Source organism: Penicillium cosmopolitanum (genome assembly GCF_028827165.1).
Source record: "Penicillium cosmopolitanum strain IBT 29677 chromosome Unknown utg000008l:1.0-4398992.0:1.0-4402845.0, whole genome shotgun sequence".
Lineage (NCBI taxonomy): Eukaryota > Fungi > Ascomycota > Eurotiomycetes > Eurotiales > Aspergillaceae > Penicillium > Penicillium cosmopolitanum.
Genome location: NW_026622678.1, coordinates 296,232 through 313,875, shown reverse-complemented (window position 1 = coordinate 313,875; position 17,644 = coordinate 296,232). Strand labels below are relative to the sequence as shown.

General features: G+C 51.4%; 6 protein-coding genes across 6 annotated transcripts; 5 read left to right on the top strand and 1 right to left on the bottom strand.

Moving 5' to 3' along the window:
• Positions 1-257: 257 nt before the first annotated feature.
• N7509_006659 (DDB1/RSE1 family protein) lies at positions 258-4,284 on the bottom strand (the record flags this gene model as incomplete). Its single annotated transcript, XM_056631296.1, has 4 exons — positions 258-398; positions 422-1,569; positions 1,786-3,849; positions 4,041-4,284. The coding sequence occupies 4 exons, from the start codon at positions 4,282-4,284 to the stop codon at positions 258-260; spliced, it is 3,597 nt and encodes a 1,198-aa protein (XP_056486847.1).
• A 560-nt stretch (positions 4,285-4,844) lies between these two features.
• Positions 4,845-6,331, top strand: N7509_006658 (ubiquitin domain-containing protein DSK2; the record flags this gene model as incomplete). Its single annotated transcript, XM_056631295.1, has 2 exons — positions 4,845-5,339; positions 5,432-6,331. The coding sequence occupies 2 exons, from the start codon at positions 4,845-4,847 to the stop codon at positions 6,329-6,331; spliced, it is 1,395 nt and encodes a 464-aa protein (XP_056486846.1).
• Positions 6,332-7,596: 1,265 nt separating this feature from the next.
• Positions 7,597-9,935, top strand: N7509_006657 (transmembrane 9 family protein; the record flags this gene model as incomplete). The annotated part of the gene is made up of 4 exons (XM_056631294.1): positions 7,597-7,681; positions 7,765-9,560; positions 9,622-9,842; positions 9,917-9,935. The coding sequence occupies 4 exons, from the start codon at positions 7,597-7,599 to the stop codon at positions 9,933-9,935; spliced, it is 2,121 nt and encodes a 706-aa protein (XP_056486845.1).
• Positions 9,936-10,880: 945 nt separating this feature from the next.
• Positions 10,881-11,422, top strand: N7509_006656 (uncharacterized protein; the record flags this gene model as incomplete). Its single annotated transcript, XM_056631293.1, has 2 exons — positions 10,881-11,055; positions 11,139-11,422. The coding sequence occupies 2 exons, from the start codon at positions 10,881-10,883 to the stop codon at positions 11,420-11,422; spliced, it is 459 nt and encodes a 152-aa protein (XP_056486844.1).
• A 67-nt stretch (positions 11,423-11,489) lies between these two features.
• N7509_006655 (rna exonuclease 3) lies at positions 11,490-12,674 on the top strand (the record flags this gene model as incomplete). Its single annotated transcript, XM_056631292.1, has 2 exons — positions 11,490-11,669; positions 11,745-12,674. 2 exons carry the CDS (start codon positions 11,490-11,492, stop codon positions 12,672-12,674), a joined length of 1,110 nt encoding a protein of 369 aa, XP_056486843.1.
• Positions 12,675-15,528: 2,854 nt separating this feature from the next.
• N7509_006654 (putative choline sulfatase) lies at positions 15,529-17,307 on the top strand (the record flags this gene model as incomplete). The annotated part of the gene is made up of 1 exon (XM_056631291.1): positions 15,529-17,307. The coding sequence occupies one exon, from the start codon at positions 15,529-15,531 to the stop codon at positions 17,305-17,307; it is 1,779 nt and encodes a 592-aa protein (XP_056486842.1).
• Positions 17,308-17,644: the final 337 nt, after the last annotated feature.

The window sequence follows — 17,644 nt, the reverse complement described above, 5'->3', positions numbered from 1 at the left end:
TTTTCTTGTCTCATACAAGCCGCACTTGAAAGTGACGGGCTGCATCCAGCTCAAGATTAGCCGAGTAAAAGCGGCAGACCGAGCGAGGCAAGAGACGACATCCACTTGGGGAAGTCTAAGGGGGAAGGGGATAGAATGGAATCAAGTGAAAATAAGGCGATCAAAGCCGCCTTTGGATATCGATTAGCAGGTACCTAGGTATCTGAAGCCCAGAGAGCACCAACGCCAGCAAAAGACGCCAGACTTGCCCCATGTTATTAATATGCCACCCTCGTCCGCATGTCCGAGATCTTTCGCTCGATCTCGCGGACGGAACGATCGAGTTCCGCCGCAATCATCATCTTCGTGTCGTTAGGTAGGAGGAAATACATTTCGCACAAATCACCATCGATGACCCCCTTTACAGGCGCATAGTATCCACGATAGATGAGATGGTCCCGTCCCGCCAGGGGGGGTGCTGGGCAGCCAGCTGCATTTCCAAACTCTGGAAAAAGTCCACATCCTCACGGCTGGCAAATGGGACGAACATGCCGATGGTTCCCTGCAAACCGGTCCAGACGACGATGTCACGTCCACCTGCAACGAGCTGCGTCTTGTGCAGGCTGGTGGGGATATCTTGGGTATAGTAGTGAACCATCAATTCAAGACGGTTGGGGGTACCCTGGAGGTAGCCTCGCTCGTGGACAAGGTGGGCGCCAGAGCCATCTTCGTCGGCCTGCTCGGAAACCTTTCCAGGGCATCGCATCATCCACAGGTTACCAAACTTGTCACCGCCTGCGACAGTTTCATAGTCAACCATGGCAGTGGAGGTTGTCCAACGAGCGATGGAATCGTCCACGAAGGGAATGAGAACATTCTCCTGGAACTTGTATACGACGAAGGTAACACTTTCGCGAACATCACTGACCACAATTCGGCTTCCTTGTGTCTGAAGACCCACGATCGTCTTGGGGACAACAGGTGCCTGGCACTTTCGGAGAAGTTGCTTCATACCCAGATCGTAGAGGCGCAATGTGGAGCCAATGCCCGCTAGAAGACGACCTTGGAATCCAAGCAGAGCAAGAGGGGGCTCTTCCACCTTGGTCTTATGGATGAACTCCAGCTCGCGGCCATCCTCCTGGAACCGGTAGATATGGATGAAGCCGCCGCCAGATGAGGGTGGGCTGACAGACATATCCTTCGAAGTGCCCACAACTAGGAATGTCTCGTCGTCTTGGCTTGAGAAAGGTACAGCGGCAACACTGACAGCAGCTTCATTGTCTTCAAGGTCCAGTGTGAAGACGACGGACTTGGTAGAGATGGGATCAACGATTTGAATGCAAGATGCCCAGTGGCCAGTTCCGCGAGGGTAACCAAACTCCTCCGGTGGCAGAATGGCAGCTTCCCCATTACGGCTCTCGGAATCTTGGATGAGACTTTGTCGTGTAGCTGGTGAAAGGACACCATTGTCGGACTCGATGACGTAGAAGAGCGGCTGGTCGGGATGTTTGACGAAGCGACGGGGTGTGTAAGCGAGGGGGAATAGATTCTTGGAGCATGTTGTTATCCAGTTTTTCGATCGAGAAGATCCTGCATGTTCGTCAGCGATGATACGCAACCGAAGTGAAATAAATTCAACGCGGTGAAGGTGATGTTGATCTCAGTAGGAACAATTGGAATATAAATAAAAAAGTTCTTCGACATGGAAATTCAGGTCCCATGTTTCATCATATGATCAAGTGTGGAAGAAAATGGCGAGGAGGGAAAGAAGAGAGAAAAAGTTGGTTGAAACGTACCGGAGATTACGGCCCTGGATACCGATCATGCCTTCTACGCATTGCTCACTGGAAAAGTTCCAACCCCATTCCAGGCCAACATAATCCAAGGGAGTGAGCATGAAGCTCTTGGTTTGGATGTCAGAATAACCAAGCCAGGGGCGGGAGCTAAGGGCTAGAACTGCGGTTTGTCCCTTCACTGAGACTTGGGAAAGCTTGACGGGCTTGGCGCCTAGGAAGCGCGTACGGGTATCGGATAGCTCTCCAGTAACCTCGTCGAGGACGGTTCGTAGGTAGACACCGGAGTAAAGACCGATGTGCAGATACAAGGTGGTACCTCCCGAGCTTGAATCGGCCATGGCCATGATACTCAGAGCGGATGGTGCGGAGGTCAAAGCCTGAACGGACTTGTTTTCTAATGTAGAATCCGGGTCCAGGCTGAGGATACGCACTGTAGAGTCGTCGCAGCCAACAGCCAGGAACGAGCTTCGCATCCTGCCTTCGGGAACTTGCCCAAGGCTGAGACAGGTGACAGTGCCAGACATTTGCCGCCTTTCATCGTATTCGGCCAGGGTACCGTCGGTATCCATTTCGAAGTAGACGATCTCGCCGGAGCTGAGGGCGACTGCGACTTGGCGCTCGTTGGTGGCGGCAGCCACAATGGACCGATGCTGAGGAGCGGGCCATTCATTGACGCGGCCACCTGCGAGAAGATGGCGAATACCGCGAGGATGAACCTGGATGAGCGAATCCTCGCCAAGTTGCTGCACAGCCAGAGTCGGCGCAGTGGAAAGGAAACCAGTATCTGTAACCTCTTCAACGACCTCACCAATGCCCAAAACCAGAGTCCCGTTGGCAAAGGAGAGAACAATGTAGGCATCGTATTCGTCGGAACGCGTCAGTTTAGTAGTCCAGACGGCCGATGGGACTGTTCGAAGTTCGGATTCAACGATTTCAGAAACCTCTAGTCCGTGCTTGAGAGTTCGGAAAGTGCTGCGAGCCCCAGTGCCGCCGACCGAGTAGATTTGTGGAGCATCGTCCTCGGTAAGATTGGTGATCTTACTGTCAATCAACGGATTGAGGGAGTTGATGGTTTCCATCAGGTTGAGATTCTCGTATGTCCGGGGTTGGAAGAAAATCGGATCATATGGAACAGATGGATCGGCGGAATAATCATCGCTAGAGAATTCGGTTTCCTCATCATCATCGCCAAGTTTTTCAAATTGGTAGAAATGATGGTTACCAGCCTCGCTGGCCACATAAAGGAAACCGCTTTTGAGAATGAGCAGGTTTGAAGCGACGGGGACGGTATCAAAGTATTTGATCTTCAATCTTTGCACCTCCCCGGTCAATTGGCCATTCTCATCCTCAACCATCTCAAGGTTCAACTTGAACATGTCTCCGTCATCAGTCTGGAGCAGAAAGAAGAAAGCTCCCCTCATTTTGTGCATAACTCCAGAGACGATGGTGCGTTTTCGCTCGGGGTTTTCAGTAGGACCCCTGCGGCGTGGGATAGGCACTCGGAAAGCATCTTGGTTGGAATGACGATAGGTGACACTATCTTCAGCGCACACCAGGACTCCGCTTGGGCCGTCCGCGCCACCGGGGACCTGGAAAAGCATGTTCGCTGTGCGATCGACGGGGTCGGACCACTTTCGGACGACATGATTCAATCCAAGATCCAGCTCGTAGTAGACGAGAACCTTTTCAATCTCCTCATAAGCCAGGCCAGTGGGATCTTGGTCGGCTTCAGAGTAATCAACTTCCAAGGCAGCGAAGACGGGGTTTTCATAACCCACATCCAAGGAAATCATGGCGAAAACCAGCGTTTGTGGCTTGTGGGCCTCGAGAGGAGAGGAGATCGTAAGTTCCGCTTGGGAGTTACGGTTCAGAACATAGACCAGCTTGTTCTTCTCCACAGAAGCGATCAGACACGCACGTCCCTTGGGATCCACGGCAAGGTATTGACCCGGGACAACCCGCCGAACGCCCGACTTTCCAAATGTTTCCAAGTGGATGCGGTTAAACCGGTTCTGAGAAGGAACATATTCAATGATTGTGATACGCCCGGAGTCGGAGCCGATGATAATGTAATCTGAATGAAGATATACTCAGCACAGTTCGCATAAAGACGATATGCAGCGTCAACGTTGCTGGCCGGGGGGCAGGTCCGCTTCAACCCTTCAAGGGGGCGGCTCGGAAAACCAGGACCGTGCTACCCGGGAAGCTTGAAGAATCACTAAGTTGAACTCGTAAATGCAAACATGGGCTAATTGCAAGACATACCTTTATTGCTGCCCGCTAACCGAAAGGCTGCCAATGAGCGAATAATGCCGAAAACATCTTGTGAAAAGATCGGGGTGACCTTTCCCTGGCTCGGGTCGGGACGGTGGATTGTCAGCTTCGAGCCGGAGGCAGTGACGATTTGCTGTTCCTTGGTGCCCGAAAATTGACCCAAGATGGCCTGAGTGATTGCAGTTGGAGGCTGAATCGTCAGAGAGTACATGAACATATGCGAAGTGGTGGCCATGGTGGGCAACAGCTAAGCTCGCAAAGCTTGCAAAACTCGCGAGGGAAAATATGGGAGTATGCGCAATGGCAATTGCAGTAAAAATTATGCAACAGGTCACATCAATCCCATCGCTGCTGGGGTCTAATGAAAGAAAGACACCCCAGAGGTTGGCAAAAATGCGTGATGGGGTGGAGGTTGGTTTGGTGGGAAGAGAAAAGAGGAAGCAAAATGTGCTGGTGGGACTGGGAAAGCTCAAGTGGTGGCCCGTGTGGCCCGTGATTGATTCACGTGATATGGAAAGCGGTCGAATTACGTCGGCAACCAACAGCGTTGACTAGCTCCGACTGCCAACTGCCAACTGCCAGCTGCTTTCAACAATCCAACCACCTCTGAACTCCCTTTTAGGTCTCCTGGGAAATTTTCATCCGCCTCCAAACACCTGTTCGCACCGCATCTTTCTATTCATTTTTTTACTGTCCACGCCCTAGAGGCGATCAGTCGCACCCTCGCCCTCTCCCTCTGTCATCTCAACCCTCTTCAATCACCCCCACACTTCTCTTCCGACAACTCAATTCACCATGGCCGACGACGCTGGTACTGCCGGAGAGGCTCCCATTACCTTCATCGTCAAGACCTCAACGGATAAGAAATACACGATGACCCTTCCGCTGTCCACTCTGGTTTCAGACTTGAAGCAGAAACTCGAAACGGCCGAGCCAGACAAGTCTGACAAATCTGATGACTCCAAGAGCATCCCGGCCGATCGTCAACGTCTGATTTACTCCGGCCGGATCTTGAAGGATAACGAGACTCTAGAATCTTACAAGATTAAGGATGGACACACTATTCACCTGGTTGGCAATGCCAACAGCAACCAGCGTGCAAATGCTGGAGCTACATCTACGTCGGGGGCAGCCTCTGCTACGGGAACCCCGACTCCTCCTGCCGCTGCCGGTGTTCCTACAAACTTGGCCGCCGGTACAGGTAACAACCCCCTCGCGGGGCTGACTGGAGCTCGATATGCCGGGTTTGCCCAGCTTCCCGGGGCTGGTCTCTTTGGCCCTGATGGTGGGGTAAGTAGACCATACTCCTTGGTTGGCTCAAAAAGTATCCTTATGAGACATCAACCAATTCCAGGTTTGCTGACGCGATACATCCTATCTAGATGGGACCTCCTCCCGACAGTGAAACCATGCTGAACATGCTCGAAAACCCTCAATTCCAGTCTACTCTCAACGAGGCCCTTCAGAACCCCGCGATGATCGACATGATGATCCAACAGAACCCTATGCTCCGCGATATTGGACCTGGGGCGCGCCAGATTTTCCAAAGTCCCGAATTCCGCCGTATGCTGACGGATCCCCAACAAATTCGTCAGATGATGCAGATGCAGCGGATGATGGGCGATATGGGAGGTGGTGGCGCCGGCGCCGGCGCCTTCCCCGCTCCCGGCGTGACGAACACAACCGCTGGCGAGAACCCACCCCAACAGCAAAATCCCGCAGCCAATCCGTTTGCGCAGAACCCTGCTGGAAACCCTTTCGCCGCTCTCTTCGGCGGCAACGCGAACCCATTCGCCAACCCCCTCGCACAGCCATCGGCCAATACTGATCCTGCGAACGCCCAGAATCAGGGCGACCAGTCCACAGATCGAGGCACTACTGGAGAAGGGCAGACTCCCGAGGCTGCTCAGAACCCGTTCGCCTCTTTGTTCAACCCGGCCATGTTTGGTGGTGCCGGACTGGGTGGACAGGGCGGCGGCATGAACCCGTTCATGAACCGTGATCCAGCCATGATGGCTCAGCTGCTTCAGGGGCTAGGAAACGGAAACGCAGAGGGTGGTGGTGCCGGCGCGAATGCGTGGGCAAATATGCTTGGCCTTGGAGGTGCTGGCGCGTCACAACAGCCCCCTGACAACCGTCCCCCAGAGGAGCGTTATGCCGAACAACTTCGTCAATTGAACGACATGGGCTTTTTTGAATTTGAACGCAACATTGAAGCATTGCGACGATCGGGTGGCAGTGTACAAGGGGCAATTGAGCACCTCCTGAACACCTCGTCATGAAGCTTCCATAGGTTCATTCTATTGACATGTTTGTGTTGAATGACTCTGCTCATTTTCCCGATGTATTTCCATGGTTTCTTGATTCGATGATAACGATTAGGCCGCACGTTGATGATTTCCCTGCCTCCTTTCTTTCACATTTTTTTACCTCTGTTTATCTCTGGATGTGGAATTTCTCTTTTTTTTCCCTGAATGGCTCTGGTACACTAGCGTTTTGTTTATCGCCAATGCCATTTTCAATTGAATTTCAGAGCTGGACGATTTGCTTTGCTCATGGATCATGGTATACTAACTCTGGGGCTTGTATAAGCCTATGTATAATAGTACGTACTAGAGTAGTAGCTTCACTGCCGTGTGGATCTTGGAATAGAAGTAATTTCCAGAGTTTCAAGTTTAAGCTCAAGTTTTCAAGTTGATTTCCCGTACTAGGGATCTCTGAAGGTTATCGTGCCATGTCACGGTGCCAGTGCCCAGGTGCCAGTGCTTGAAGTATATATTCAAGTTGCTGTACACCTATTAGTAGCACTAGTATAGGCTATCACCTGGACCACGATTAGTTTCAATATACTGTGAACCACTGGCACCTACTAGTTACTACCTACCTAGTAGTGTCATGATAGTTGTGATATTACTAACAGATTCCAATAAATAATAGTGATACATAGTACTACTATGTAATACTACTACTAGTAGACCCCATGGAATTCCCCAGGTCACGCTCCACCAAGCTCCACGCAAGGGCCGTTAGTCAGCCTTGCTTTGCTTTGCTTTGAACACGCTGGAATCTCTTGAACTTTGAATTCACCCAGTGTGTTCACCCCCCCCCCCCCAATCACTCTTCACTCCCCTGCCGGCATTCATTGCCAATTACATTCGTTTCCCCTCCACAACGGGGTATTGATCCGCTGTGGCAATCTCACCTATCTCTCTGGGCTGATTCGTGCATTCAAGCTACCACTATCAAGTCATCCGCCAAGCATCATCTCATTAGCGTGCATCCCCCCCTCTCCACCCTGGGCTGACCCCCGTATTCAATTTGTTTTGTATAAACTCCACCCGACGGAGATATTGAACCGGAATACTGTATCTTTGAAGATCAAGGGGTGTTGATCCCTTTAACCACTCGGGATCTACACTTCGCCACTCCCACCTCTGAGCGATCCTTCCGACCAACACAACATCCGCATCGCATGCGCTTTGAGAAGCTGACCCAAGCTGACGGGGCAAGCTGAACCAAACACCCATCTCTTACAATCATGTATACCATGCCCATGGGGCCATTGTGTCCGCGTAGTTGGGCACTCTGTCTGTTCTTCTTTGTGTCGGCTACCTGGTCATTCTACATCCCTGGTGAGCTTCATCCACATCGCCCCCAGTCGATCTTCTCCACCTTTGAGGGGCATTGATAGCTAACAATCTCGCTCCTTTGAAAGGATACTCGGTCACCCGGTATAATGATGGCGAGGCAATCCCTCTGCTTGTAAACAAGATCTTCTCCGACCACACCCAACTTCAATATGCCTACTTCGACCTCCCCTTCGTCTGTCCTCCGAGCGGCAATAAGCATGGTGGATCCCCCTTCGGATCAGGTCAAAGCATCTCGCTCAATCTCGGCGAGGTGTTGCGTGGCGACCGTATCATGACATCCGATTTTGAGCTTGAGATGGGCAAAGATGTGGAATGCCAATCCCTGTGTTCGGCCGAGGTCGGTCGCGAGAACGTGAAATGGGCCCGCCAGCTCATCAAAGAGAACTATGTCATTGAGTGGATTGTCGACAACCTGCCCGGCGCAACGAGCTTTGTGACTGTCGACCGCAGCCGCAAATATTACGCCTCGGGTTTCAAGCTCGGCTATCGCGACATCTCTCCCGCTACTGGCCGTTCGCGCTACTTCTTAAACAACCATTTCACCATTGTTATTCGCTGGCGAGGAGTCCCGGAGGGAGGGAAGGTTATTGTTGGCTTTGAGGTATACCCGAAGAGTATCAGTGCAGAGGATCGCTTGGAAGGCGGTTGTCCGAAGGATGTGCACAAGCAGCAGGATGGTCTGGGTCTGTTCATTGCACCGGACATGTCGCGACTTCGAGAGAAGTACGCTGGTCTTTCTTACATCCCGGAAGACGATGAGGATGACGATGGAGCCACGCTGAAGATCCCGTATACCTATTCTGTTTACTTCCGGGAAGAAAATAAAGTCGACTGGGCGAACCGCTGGGATCTTTATTTTACCAACCAGGAGGAAGGATCCATGACTCATTGGCTGGCGATTATCAACTCCTTGACCATCTCGGCTGTCCTTGGAGTAACGGTGTTTGTCATCTGGAGCCGAACCGTCCAGGGCGACATTAAAGGCCGTGGCGATGGTGCCATGGAGGACCGTAAGCTCAAAGCGCAATCTCGACGCAAGCGCTCCGGGGAGAAGAAGGGAGAAGGATTGCTCGACAATGCCGACGTCGAGAACGAAGCGGACATGTCTTCGGATGATGAATCCTTCGAAGACACCAGTGGCTGGAAGCTTCTTCACGGCGACGTTTTCCGAATCCCCGCTTACAGCGGTCTTTTGGCTCCGCTTATCGGTTCTGGCATGCAGCTTCTTTTCATGGCTACCGGTCTACTTCTCCTGAGCTGCCTGGGCATTCTCAACCCCAGTTTCCGTGGTGGATTCGTCAGCGTTGGCATGGGTCTTTTTGTCTTTGCAGGTGTCTTCTCGGGCTACTTCTCTGGACGGCTCTATAAGACCTTTGGTGGATCGACCTGGCGAAAGAATACCTTGATCACCGCTCTGTTGTTCCCCGGGCTTTCGTTCTTCCTCGTATTGGTTTTGAACCTGTTTGTTTGGGCTCAAGCGTCCAGTACTGCCATCCCGTTCAGCACTCTGATTGGCCTCCTAGCTCTTTGGCTGCTTATCCAAGTTCCCCTGGTATACATAGGCAGCTGGGCTGGATTTGTGCGTGCGACGGCCTGGGAGCACCCCTTGAAGACCAATGCTATCGCTCGGCAAATTCCGCTCCAGCCTTGGTACCTGCGCAGTCCCGCCGGCCCTCTGTTGACCGGATTGATTCCATTTGCCGTCCTCTTCATCGAGCTCCTATTCTTGTTCAAGAATTTATGGCAAGATAAGAGCGGCTATTACTACGTGTTCGGTTTTCTGAGTGTGGTTTCTACCGTACTCCTCGTTACCGTCGTTGAAGTGACGATCATTGCGACATACAGCCAGCTTTGCTCCGAGGTAAGTTCCCTTTCCCTTGGGGATTGCGTCCCCGCCTCAAATTTTATACTAACCTCTCCAGAACTATCACTGGTGGTGGCAGAGCTTTTTGACCGGCGGCAGTAGTGCATTCTGGATTTTTGCCTACTGCATTTGGTACTACGCCTTCAAGCTTCACATCACAGGATTCGTATCGGGGCTGCTCTTTTTCAGCTATAGCTTTCTTGCCTGTGCTGTTTACGGGCTGTTGACTGGAACCGTTGGATTCCTTGCAGCCTATGCTTTTGTTCGGCGAGTTTATAGGTACGATCAATGATGGCTGCGGCCTTACCCGCTTCCCCACATTTTCCTGCGCTAGACACTAACAAGCTCAACAGTGCCATTAAGGTTGATTAAACCACCACCTATCACCTCACTCTCACGACTTCATATGTCTCCTTGACCAGCATTGGTGTCGACCACCACGGCGTATCCTGTCCTTTAATTGCATGTCTTCACCAGACGTTTTGAGCCCCCTGTTCTGTTGTTTCTCTATGTCTGTCCTTCAAGCTTCATCATTGTGCCATCTAAATGAAGGGTGCATGTACAGCACGGCATAAGTGTTGTCAATCCGCCGTCAATTATTTAGGTGGTTGCAACAGGTTGTGTATTGTTATTTGTTAAATGTGAATTTCATTCTATCAAACAAACTACCTGCCTCTGTAGTTGTGTACAGGCGCTCCATCAAATCCATGAATATCGCCCAACCACACTCATCCGCACTTCATTCACGTTCGTTTGCACAGGCGCCACAACCAGATATCGACCCCTCTGAATCATGGTGTCCCAGGCGTCCTTCAGGCGCCAATATTCTCACATCTGCTCATGGTATGACGCAGGATCTGGCACATGATCCTGCTAGCTTAACAAGGACGTCCACACACATTCCTGTCCAACTTTCACTTTTCTCCCAGCTTCATTTCCTCTCTTACCAACAAAGACAAATTCTACTTCACCATATCGATATCGAAGTTGTGGAACTTCATTTGTGGCTACGACTTCGCTCCGCCGGGCATCTTGCCCTGTTATGCCACTGCACTTCACTTCGAATATCGGATACGAATTGCACTTCGTGTTCATTTGAAGGGGATTCCTGCGAGGTGACCCTCTTCGCCACTTCCCTCACTTCCTTTCCTCAGCCTGTCTCCTTTTTCTCTTCTCTCCTCACCTCTTCCTTCACCCGCTTCTCTTTTCTCCACCCTTCGTTCCTAACCTCCACTACTCTCCAAGTCACATCTTCGTTTTGCCCCATCTATTCCTTTCTTCGACACCGAGCAAGCTTTTACTGCACCGCTGTCAGCCATGTCTTCCTCAGCTTCTTCGTTTCAATCCTCTCGTCCCAACGACATTGAGCGTAGCGATGAAATCCTAGCGGACCTAAATGGTCTGACCATGGATAAAAAGGACATGATCAGTGATAAGTACAAGTACCGCTTCGAACAGTACCAAGATTGGGAGATCCTCAGGAAGCAAGTCCGTTGCATAGATTGCTTTGGTAAGTTTCTCTTCTCTATCTATCTGCATTTCACTTTGGAACATGAGACTAAACATTCATCATAGTTCTCGAACAGTCGTCCGAAGCGAAGCGTCGCACACGTCCGGCCACCCAGGCCGAGAAGGACGCAGCTCGCCGTGAGACTACTCGCTACTTTGACTTCTGGCCCGAGGGCAAGGCCAAGCCGATGATCTTCACCAGCGGTGGCAACATCATCACAAGTAATGATCCCCGTACAAAGGGTTACATTCTCCAGAATGATTTTCCCAATCCTGATATGAAAATCGAGCAATACTACCCCCCGGGAGTATGCCAGAGCGATGCAGTCAAAGCCTCGTCACAAAATTGAACCAACCGACGATAATCGCACGTCACTGATCCCGGAGTGGAGAGAAAAGCCTCTCCTCGGCATCGAGATGGACCCGCAAAAGCCCTGTTACACTGTCTCAGGCATCACCAAAAACTTCGAGGTGATGGAATGGTGGAACTATATGGTTCCTTGTACCTGGAATGACTACGTCGCAAAGAGTATTGACATTTCGACGGTTCGCAAGGCCCGATGCATCGGTCATGATGGTACGGTCGGCGCCAACAGGGTAAGTTATGATCCTTGTTCTCATTGTCTCTTCCCCTCTGTCTTCAACATTTGAATCCCGCTAATTAAATTCCAGAAGTGGTCCTGTTGCGGTGGTTGGCCTGACTCCAAAGGATGCCATCACTCGGACTACCACAGGTTCCCACAGTTCAACTCAGACGAAGCCAAGGAAGCGTGGCATCTCTATGCCACCCCTGATCCAAGCGTGGCGATTGACCCCAGAACCGCCGTTGTCTTGAGCTGTGAGGCGGGCATTGCCACCAACGGCGATCGTGAAATCGTCCGTATCGGCATGCTTGACTTTTTCACCGGAGAGATTCTCATCAACTCGCTCGTCTTCCCCGGCGAAAATGTAGAGATGCTCCATCTGAACACTCACTGGACCGGTGTAGATTGGCAGATGTTACGGAGTGCGCGAAGAATGAGGACTGTCCTTGAAGGACGCGACGCTGCTCGCAATCGTGTTTGGGACTTTGTTGGCCCTGAGACCATCATCATCACTTACTCTGGTGGTACACGAGACTTGCTGGAGCTTCGACTCATGCACAGACGCATTATCGACATCGAAGAGCTGGAGTCCCGCCGGGACAAGTCTGTCCGACTCAATCTCTGGAAGACTGGTCTACGCAAGCTGGTTCCCGTGCATCTAAAGCGTCCTTTCCCGAAAGGTAGCAATGGTAATGTTTTTGAGGCGGCGGTCGCTCTTCGCGACCTGACTCAGTGGTACATGGCCAACTTGCCGCCGGTCATGAAGACGAAACTTGAGCAATGGCCCAAGAAAACAGAAGAAGAACTTCGCGCTGAAGCTGAGTATGCCATAGCACATCGCGATGACCCATTCTTCTGCCCAGACAGACTGGACGAAGACTGCCGTCTGTGCCTTCTGCATAACGTTCCGCGAGACGGCAATGAATGGATTCGGCCTGAAATAGAGACGGATTTTTGGGATCCTCAAGACGACTGGAATAACCCGCCTCCCTCCCAGGAAGATTCACTTTGGGATTAGTAGAATTGTGCTTCTACTAGCTCATTTTTTTAGGAAGTGGGTGCAAGGTCTCAAGTTTCTCTAGTTGTGACGATGATGGATTCTCTTTTTTTTCGCTTCTCCTATTTGTTGCTGATCCTTTGTCCGCCCTTTACGCTCATCTGTGACAAGGTGCGTTGATCTTTTGAGGGAGGGATGCGGTGTTGGCCAGGGTGGCCAGGTTAGGTCTTAACCTCCATTCTCTTCGGGTTACAGACAGCCCTGGGGAGTACATAGTTTTCTTTATTCTTATCTTATCCTATGAATGGACTATCTACTCTCCCCTAATCTCTTTCTCTTTCTCATGTAGACGTAACCGGAACGGCACAAGGTCGGAAATGATTGTCGACGTGGGAACAAACATATGAACGGGGTGGCGGAGTGACATTGACGGGTTGTCAAAGGAAAGTGGATCTTGGGTTTGCTTTTTTCAACCCGGAGTATGGACAGTGGCGTTGCAAAAGCTTGAAACCCCATATTGCCCACCATGATTTACGGCCTGCTAATGGGAACCTATTAGCTACCTGAGATGGAATAGATAGGCCAATCTATTCCATCTCAGGTAGCTACTAGTCCGCGACTAGAAGGCGGAGACAAGAACAGTCAACATGGGGTTTCAAACTTTTGCAACGCCACTGTATTTCTCCCCTTTTCTTGAAGGGAGTGTGTACGAGTGGTTGTGCAGTGCTGATTGTTGGCAGATGTGATTGATGAGAAGCAATCCTGCTCACATATCTACTTACGCACATATGTACAGTCGTTAGTTAGTTAGCTTGCGATTGTACATCGCTGGTGCACGCTGTAATTTAAATTTAAATTTAATTCTCCGTCATCGTGCAGTTCAGGAAGCAGATACCTAGATGGAGCCCAGGTATTCCGTACGAGTATTCCGTATATGGTGGCTGCGATGTTCCACAATTGTCCCTATTGGTAGTAGTCCCTCTTGGTGTACTCCGTATGGGGTCAGAGTACCGCACAGAGTAGCTCAACTGGACGAGACTCAAACCGAGAGTGTCCCAAGTGTACACCACGCCATGCTGCTTCAGGAGAAATAGTCCAGCTAGTGCAATGTGGTGGGGACCGGATCTTATGCAGAACCTGGAGCCGCGAAACGGCGGTGAATCGAATCACATCTGATTACAGGGGAACTTTGTACTCCGTACATCTCGTACTTTGTACTCGTGTTCAACGCCACGCGGCCTAAGTCTAGTCTGAGTCTGTAGGCTGTACAGTGAACAAATATGGAGCATTGTACGAGTATGCTATGGAATCCGGGGGCGGCTGGAACAGACCGCTCCCGCATGGCGTGCTTAGACAGGGGGATTGCTCATTGATCTACTTGCACAGTGCGAACAAGTGTGGATATGGGTATTCCGTAACGAGTATGTTGAAACCGGAATGCCAGGTGTCATTTCTGTTCTGCTCACCAAAGTCCGTGCCATCTGCACAGTCTGCACTTTGCACATCCTGCACTCGTCGCTTATCGGGCACCCCCGTCGGCTCCTGGCAAAGTGCTGATTTTTGTGCGGTGCTCAATTCGGAGGTCGAAGCAGAAAGGTAATGATTGGCTGGAGAGATAAGCAAGTGGGGACAACGCCCCAAGCATGCCTGAAGGTGGCTAGCACGACATCGTCTCGCCGACGAGTCGGTCCCAGGGGTAATGAAGCCTGGAATGATTGGCCAGGATGGGCAGGGTGACACGATCGGTGGGGAGCAAGGTTTGCGCCGGTGGTCGGGTTGTTCGGCTGAGATCGCCGGCGTTACAAGGGTCAGCCCAAGGCGGATAACCTTACTGACGAGTCTGGGGTCGAGAGTAGGTGATAATTGCACTGAACATTACAAGTGATATGTCCAGACATACATGCAAAAGTTGTGAGGATTCCTTGCGTTGGGGTGGAAGGGGGTGGAAGTTGATTTATTTGTTACATCTGTTAGTTGTAATGATACGGTCAGAATGGCGGTGGACCGGGGATGGTTGAGTAATAGCGTGGCAAATAGTCAAGTCACAATCACTCGGCACTTGGGCACTTACTCTCTTTGTAAGGGATTTAGTGACTCGACGAGGAGACGGAATCCGCATTGGAGTGATCATGTGGACATTTGGTGGAACGGAGATATGGAGGATGGAGGATGGAATAGATGATCATGATATTCGGTTTAGTATACTGAGTATACTGAGTATACTCCCCACTATACTGTATACTGGATACTGTACTGTAAATACTGTCACATCATACAATCACACCATCGCACCCAGCAATTGCTCGATCTTGCGCCTTCAATGAGTACGTCACCGCTTCCCCTGATCTTCCATGCAGTAGTCTCCTTAGTCGAACTCATGACTCCGCTGGATCGAGCGGTGGAGATCCCCAGTTTATTCGTACAGTATGTACTGTAGTAACTATGTATGTATACTGGCGATGATCTGGATTATCAGATGTAGACTATAGTGTACCGTATTGTAACCAACTATAGCTCCGGCTCTCGGGCCCTCGTGTCGAGTAGGAGACCTCCGTACCTCCAGTGTCAATTTTCCTTTTTCAGATAGTCTGGACAAAAAATTTGTTTGATTTTGCATTGTCTGGCTCTGAACTGTCCTTCCCCCACATGTGCCATTCTTCTTCACTTATATCTACCCCCTCACCCGCTTCCGCCATTCTTTCATCTTTCCATTCTTCATTCCCCATTCAACTTCTCATCCTCCACTCTCCACCTTCCTTCCTTCCTACCTTTCCTCGTGCCTCCAGCTCTCTCTCTCTCTCTCTCTCTCTCTCTCTCTCTCTCTCTCCCTTGAGCTTATTCTCCTCTGCAAGGCGAAGGCCAAGACTTCGATAAAATGGCTACCAAAAAGCCAAACATCCTTTACATCATGGCTGACCAGATGGCTGCCCCTCTGCTCTCCCTCCATGATAAGAACTCCCCCATCAAGACCCCCAACCTCGACAAGTTGGCCGGTGAGGGTGTTGTTTTTGATTCTGCTTACTGCAACTCTCCTCTTTGCGCCCCCTCGCGCTTCGTCATGGTCAGTGGTCAGCTACCATCAAAGATTGGGGCTTACGACAACGCGGCGGATTTCCCTGCCGACATTCCTACCTATGCCCACTACCTCCGTCGTGAGGGTTACCACACGGCCCTGGCTGGAAAAATGCATTTCTGTGGACCAGACCAACTTCACGGTTACGAGCAGCGTCTAACAAGTGACATTTACCCCGGCGATTACGGCTGGTCGGTGAACTGGGATGAACCCGAAATTCGCCTCGACTACTATCACAACATGTCCTCGGTCATGGATGCCGGTCCTGTCGTCCGAACCAACCAGCTCGACTTCGACGAGGAGGTGATTTACAAGTCGGAACAGTACCTGTACGACCACGTCCGCACCCGCACTGACCAGCCCTTCTGTTTGACCGTCTCCATGACGCACCCTCATGATCCTTATGCCATGACCAGGGAGTACTGGGACATGTACGAAGATGTCGAGATTCCGCTTCCCAAGAATGGCGCTATCCCTCACGACCAGCTGGACCCGCACTCTCAGCGAATTCTCAAGTGCATCGATCTGTTTGGCAAGGACTTGCCCGAGGACCGCATCAAGGCAGCCCGCCGTGCATACTATGCCGCCTGCACTTACGTGGACACCAACATTGGCAAGCTGCTCAAGGTCCTCAAGAACACTGGTTTAGACGAGGATACCATCATTGTTTTCACCGGTGACCATGGTGACATGCTTGGCGAACGTGGCCTGTGGTACAAGATGGCCTGGTTCGAGAACTCCTCCCGAGTGCCCATGCTCTTCCATGCTCCCAAGAAGTTTGCTCCAAAGCGCGTCTCCGAGAATGTCTCCACTATGGATCTGCTCCCCACATTCGCCGGCCTCGTGGGAGCTCGTCTCGTCCCAGGCCTGCCCCTGGACGGTGTTTCCCTGGTACCATATCTGACCGGGGAGGATGGCGTCAGGGCCGACACTGTTTACGGAGAGTACATGGGAGAGGGAACTCAGGCGCCGGTCGTTATGATTCGAAGGGGCCGCTGGAAATTCGTCTACTCACCAATCGACCCGCCTATGCTCTTCGACGTGGCCAGCGACCCGGAGGAGTTGACCAATCTGGCAGCAGGTCTTCCTATCCCATCTGCCCCTGTCCGTGAAGCCCGTGCGCCAGTGAAATCTGGCAATCCTTTGTCTCTGGCCGTGGCCAACCTGCCCACGCCTCTCGACTCACCTCACGCTTCCCCCATCCCGCAGCGTGCCACCGACAAATCCTACCCATTCCCATCACCGACTCCCCCGCGCACTCCCAGCCCTGGCGAGGCGGCGCTGCCCAACACGACGGACCCAGTCAAGCTCCTAGCCTACTTCGTCGAGGAAGTCAACAACAAATGGGACTTGGAATCGATCCGCCAAGATGTTCTGCGCTCTCAGCGCCGCCGCCGTCTCGTCTACTCTGCTCTCATCAAGGGCACTCCGACCTACTGGGACCATGAGCATCGAGTTGATCCCTCGACCCAATACGTCCGAAACCAGGGCAAGGGTGTCCTCGACGATGTTGAACTTATCTCACGCTGGCCTCGCGTGCTCCAGCAAGCCGCCAATGCGAACGGTATCTCCACCGCATAACCCATTCTCCACACGAACAGAGTGATTGGAAAGGCCTTTCATCTTGAAAATAATCTTCCGTTCTTTCATGTCCATTTTCAGCCTCTGCCTTTACTTCGACTCACTCTGCATTGAACCTCGATATTTTCGACGATACGAATTTCCCTTCCGCGTTCCAGCAATGTGTTTGTTGCTTTGATTCAAGTCTTTCTTTCGTTGACACCTCGTTCTGGCAACTTGAATTTTCTGGCATTTTCATCCATCTGGGTTTTGTCTGCGCGCTTTTCTTTCAAGTTTCTTTATCATCGCGAGGCGCTATACCCGGGAACCAGAGAGTTTCTTTTTTTTTCTTTTCTTG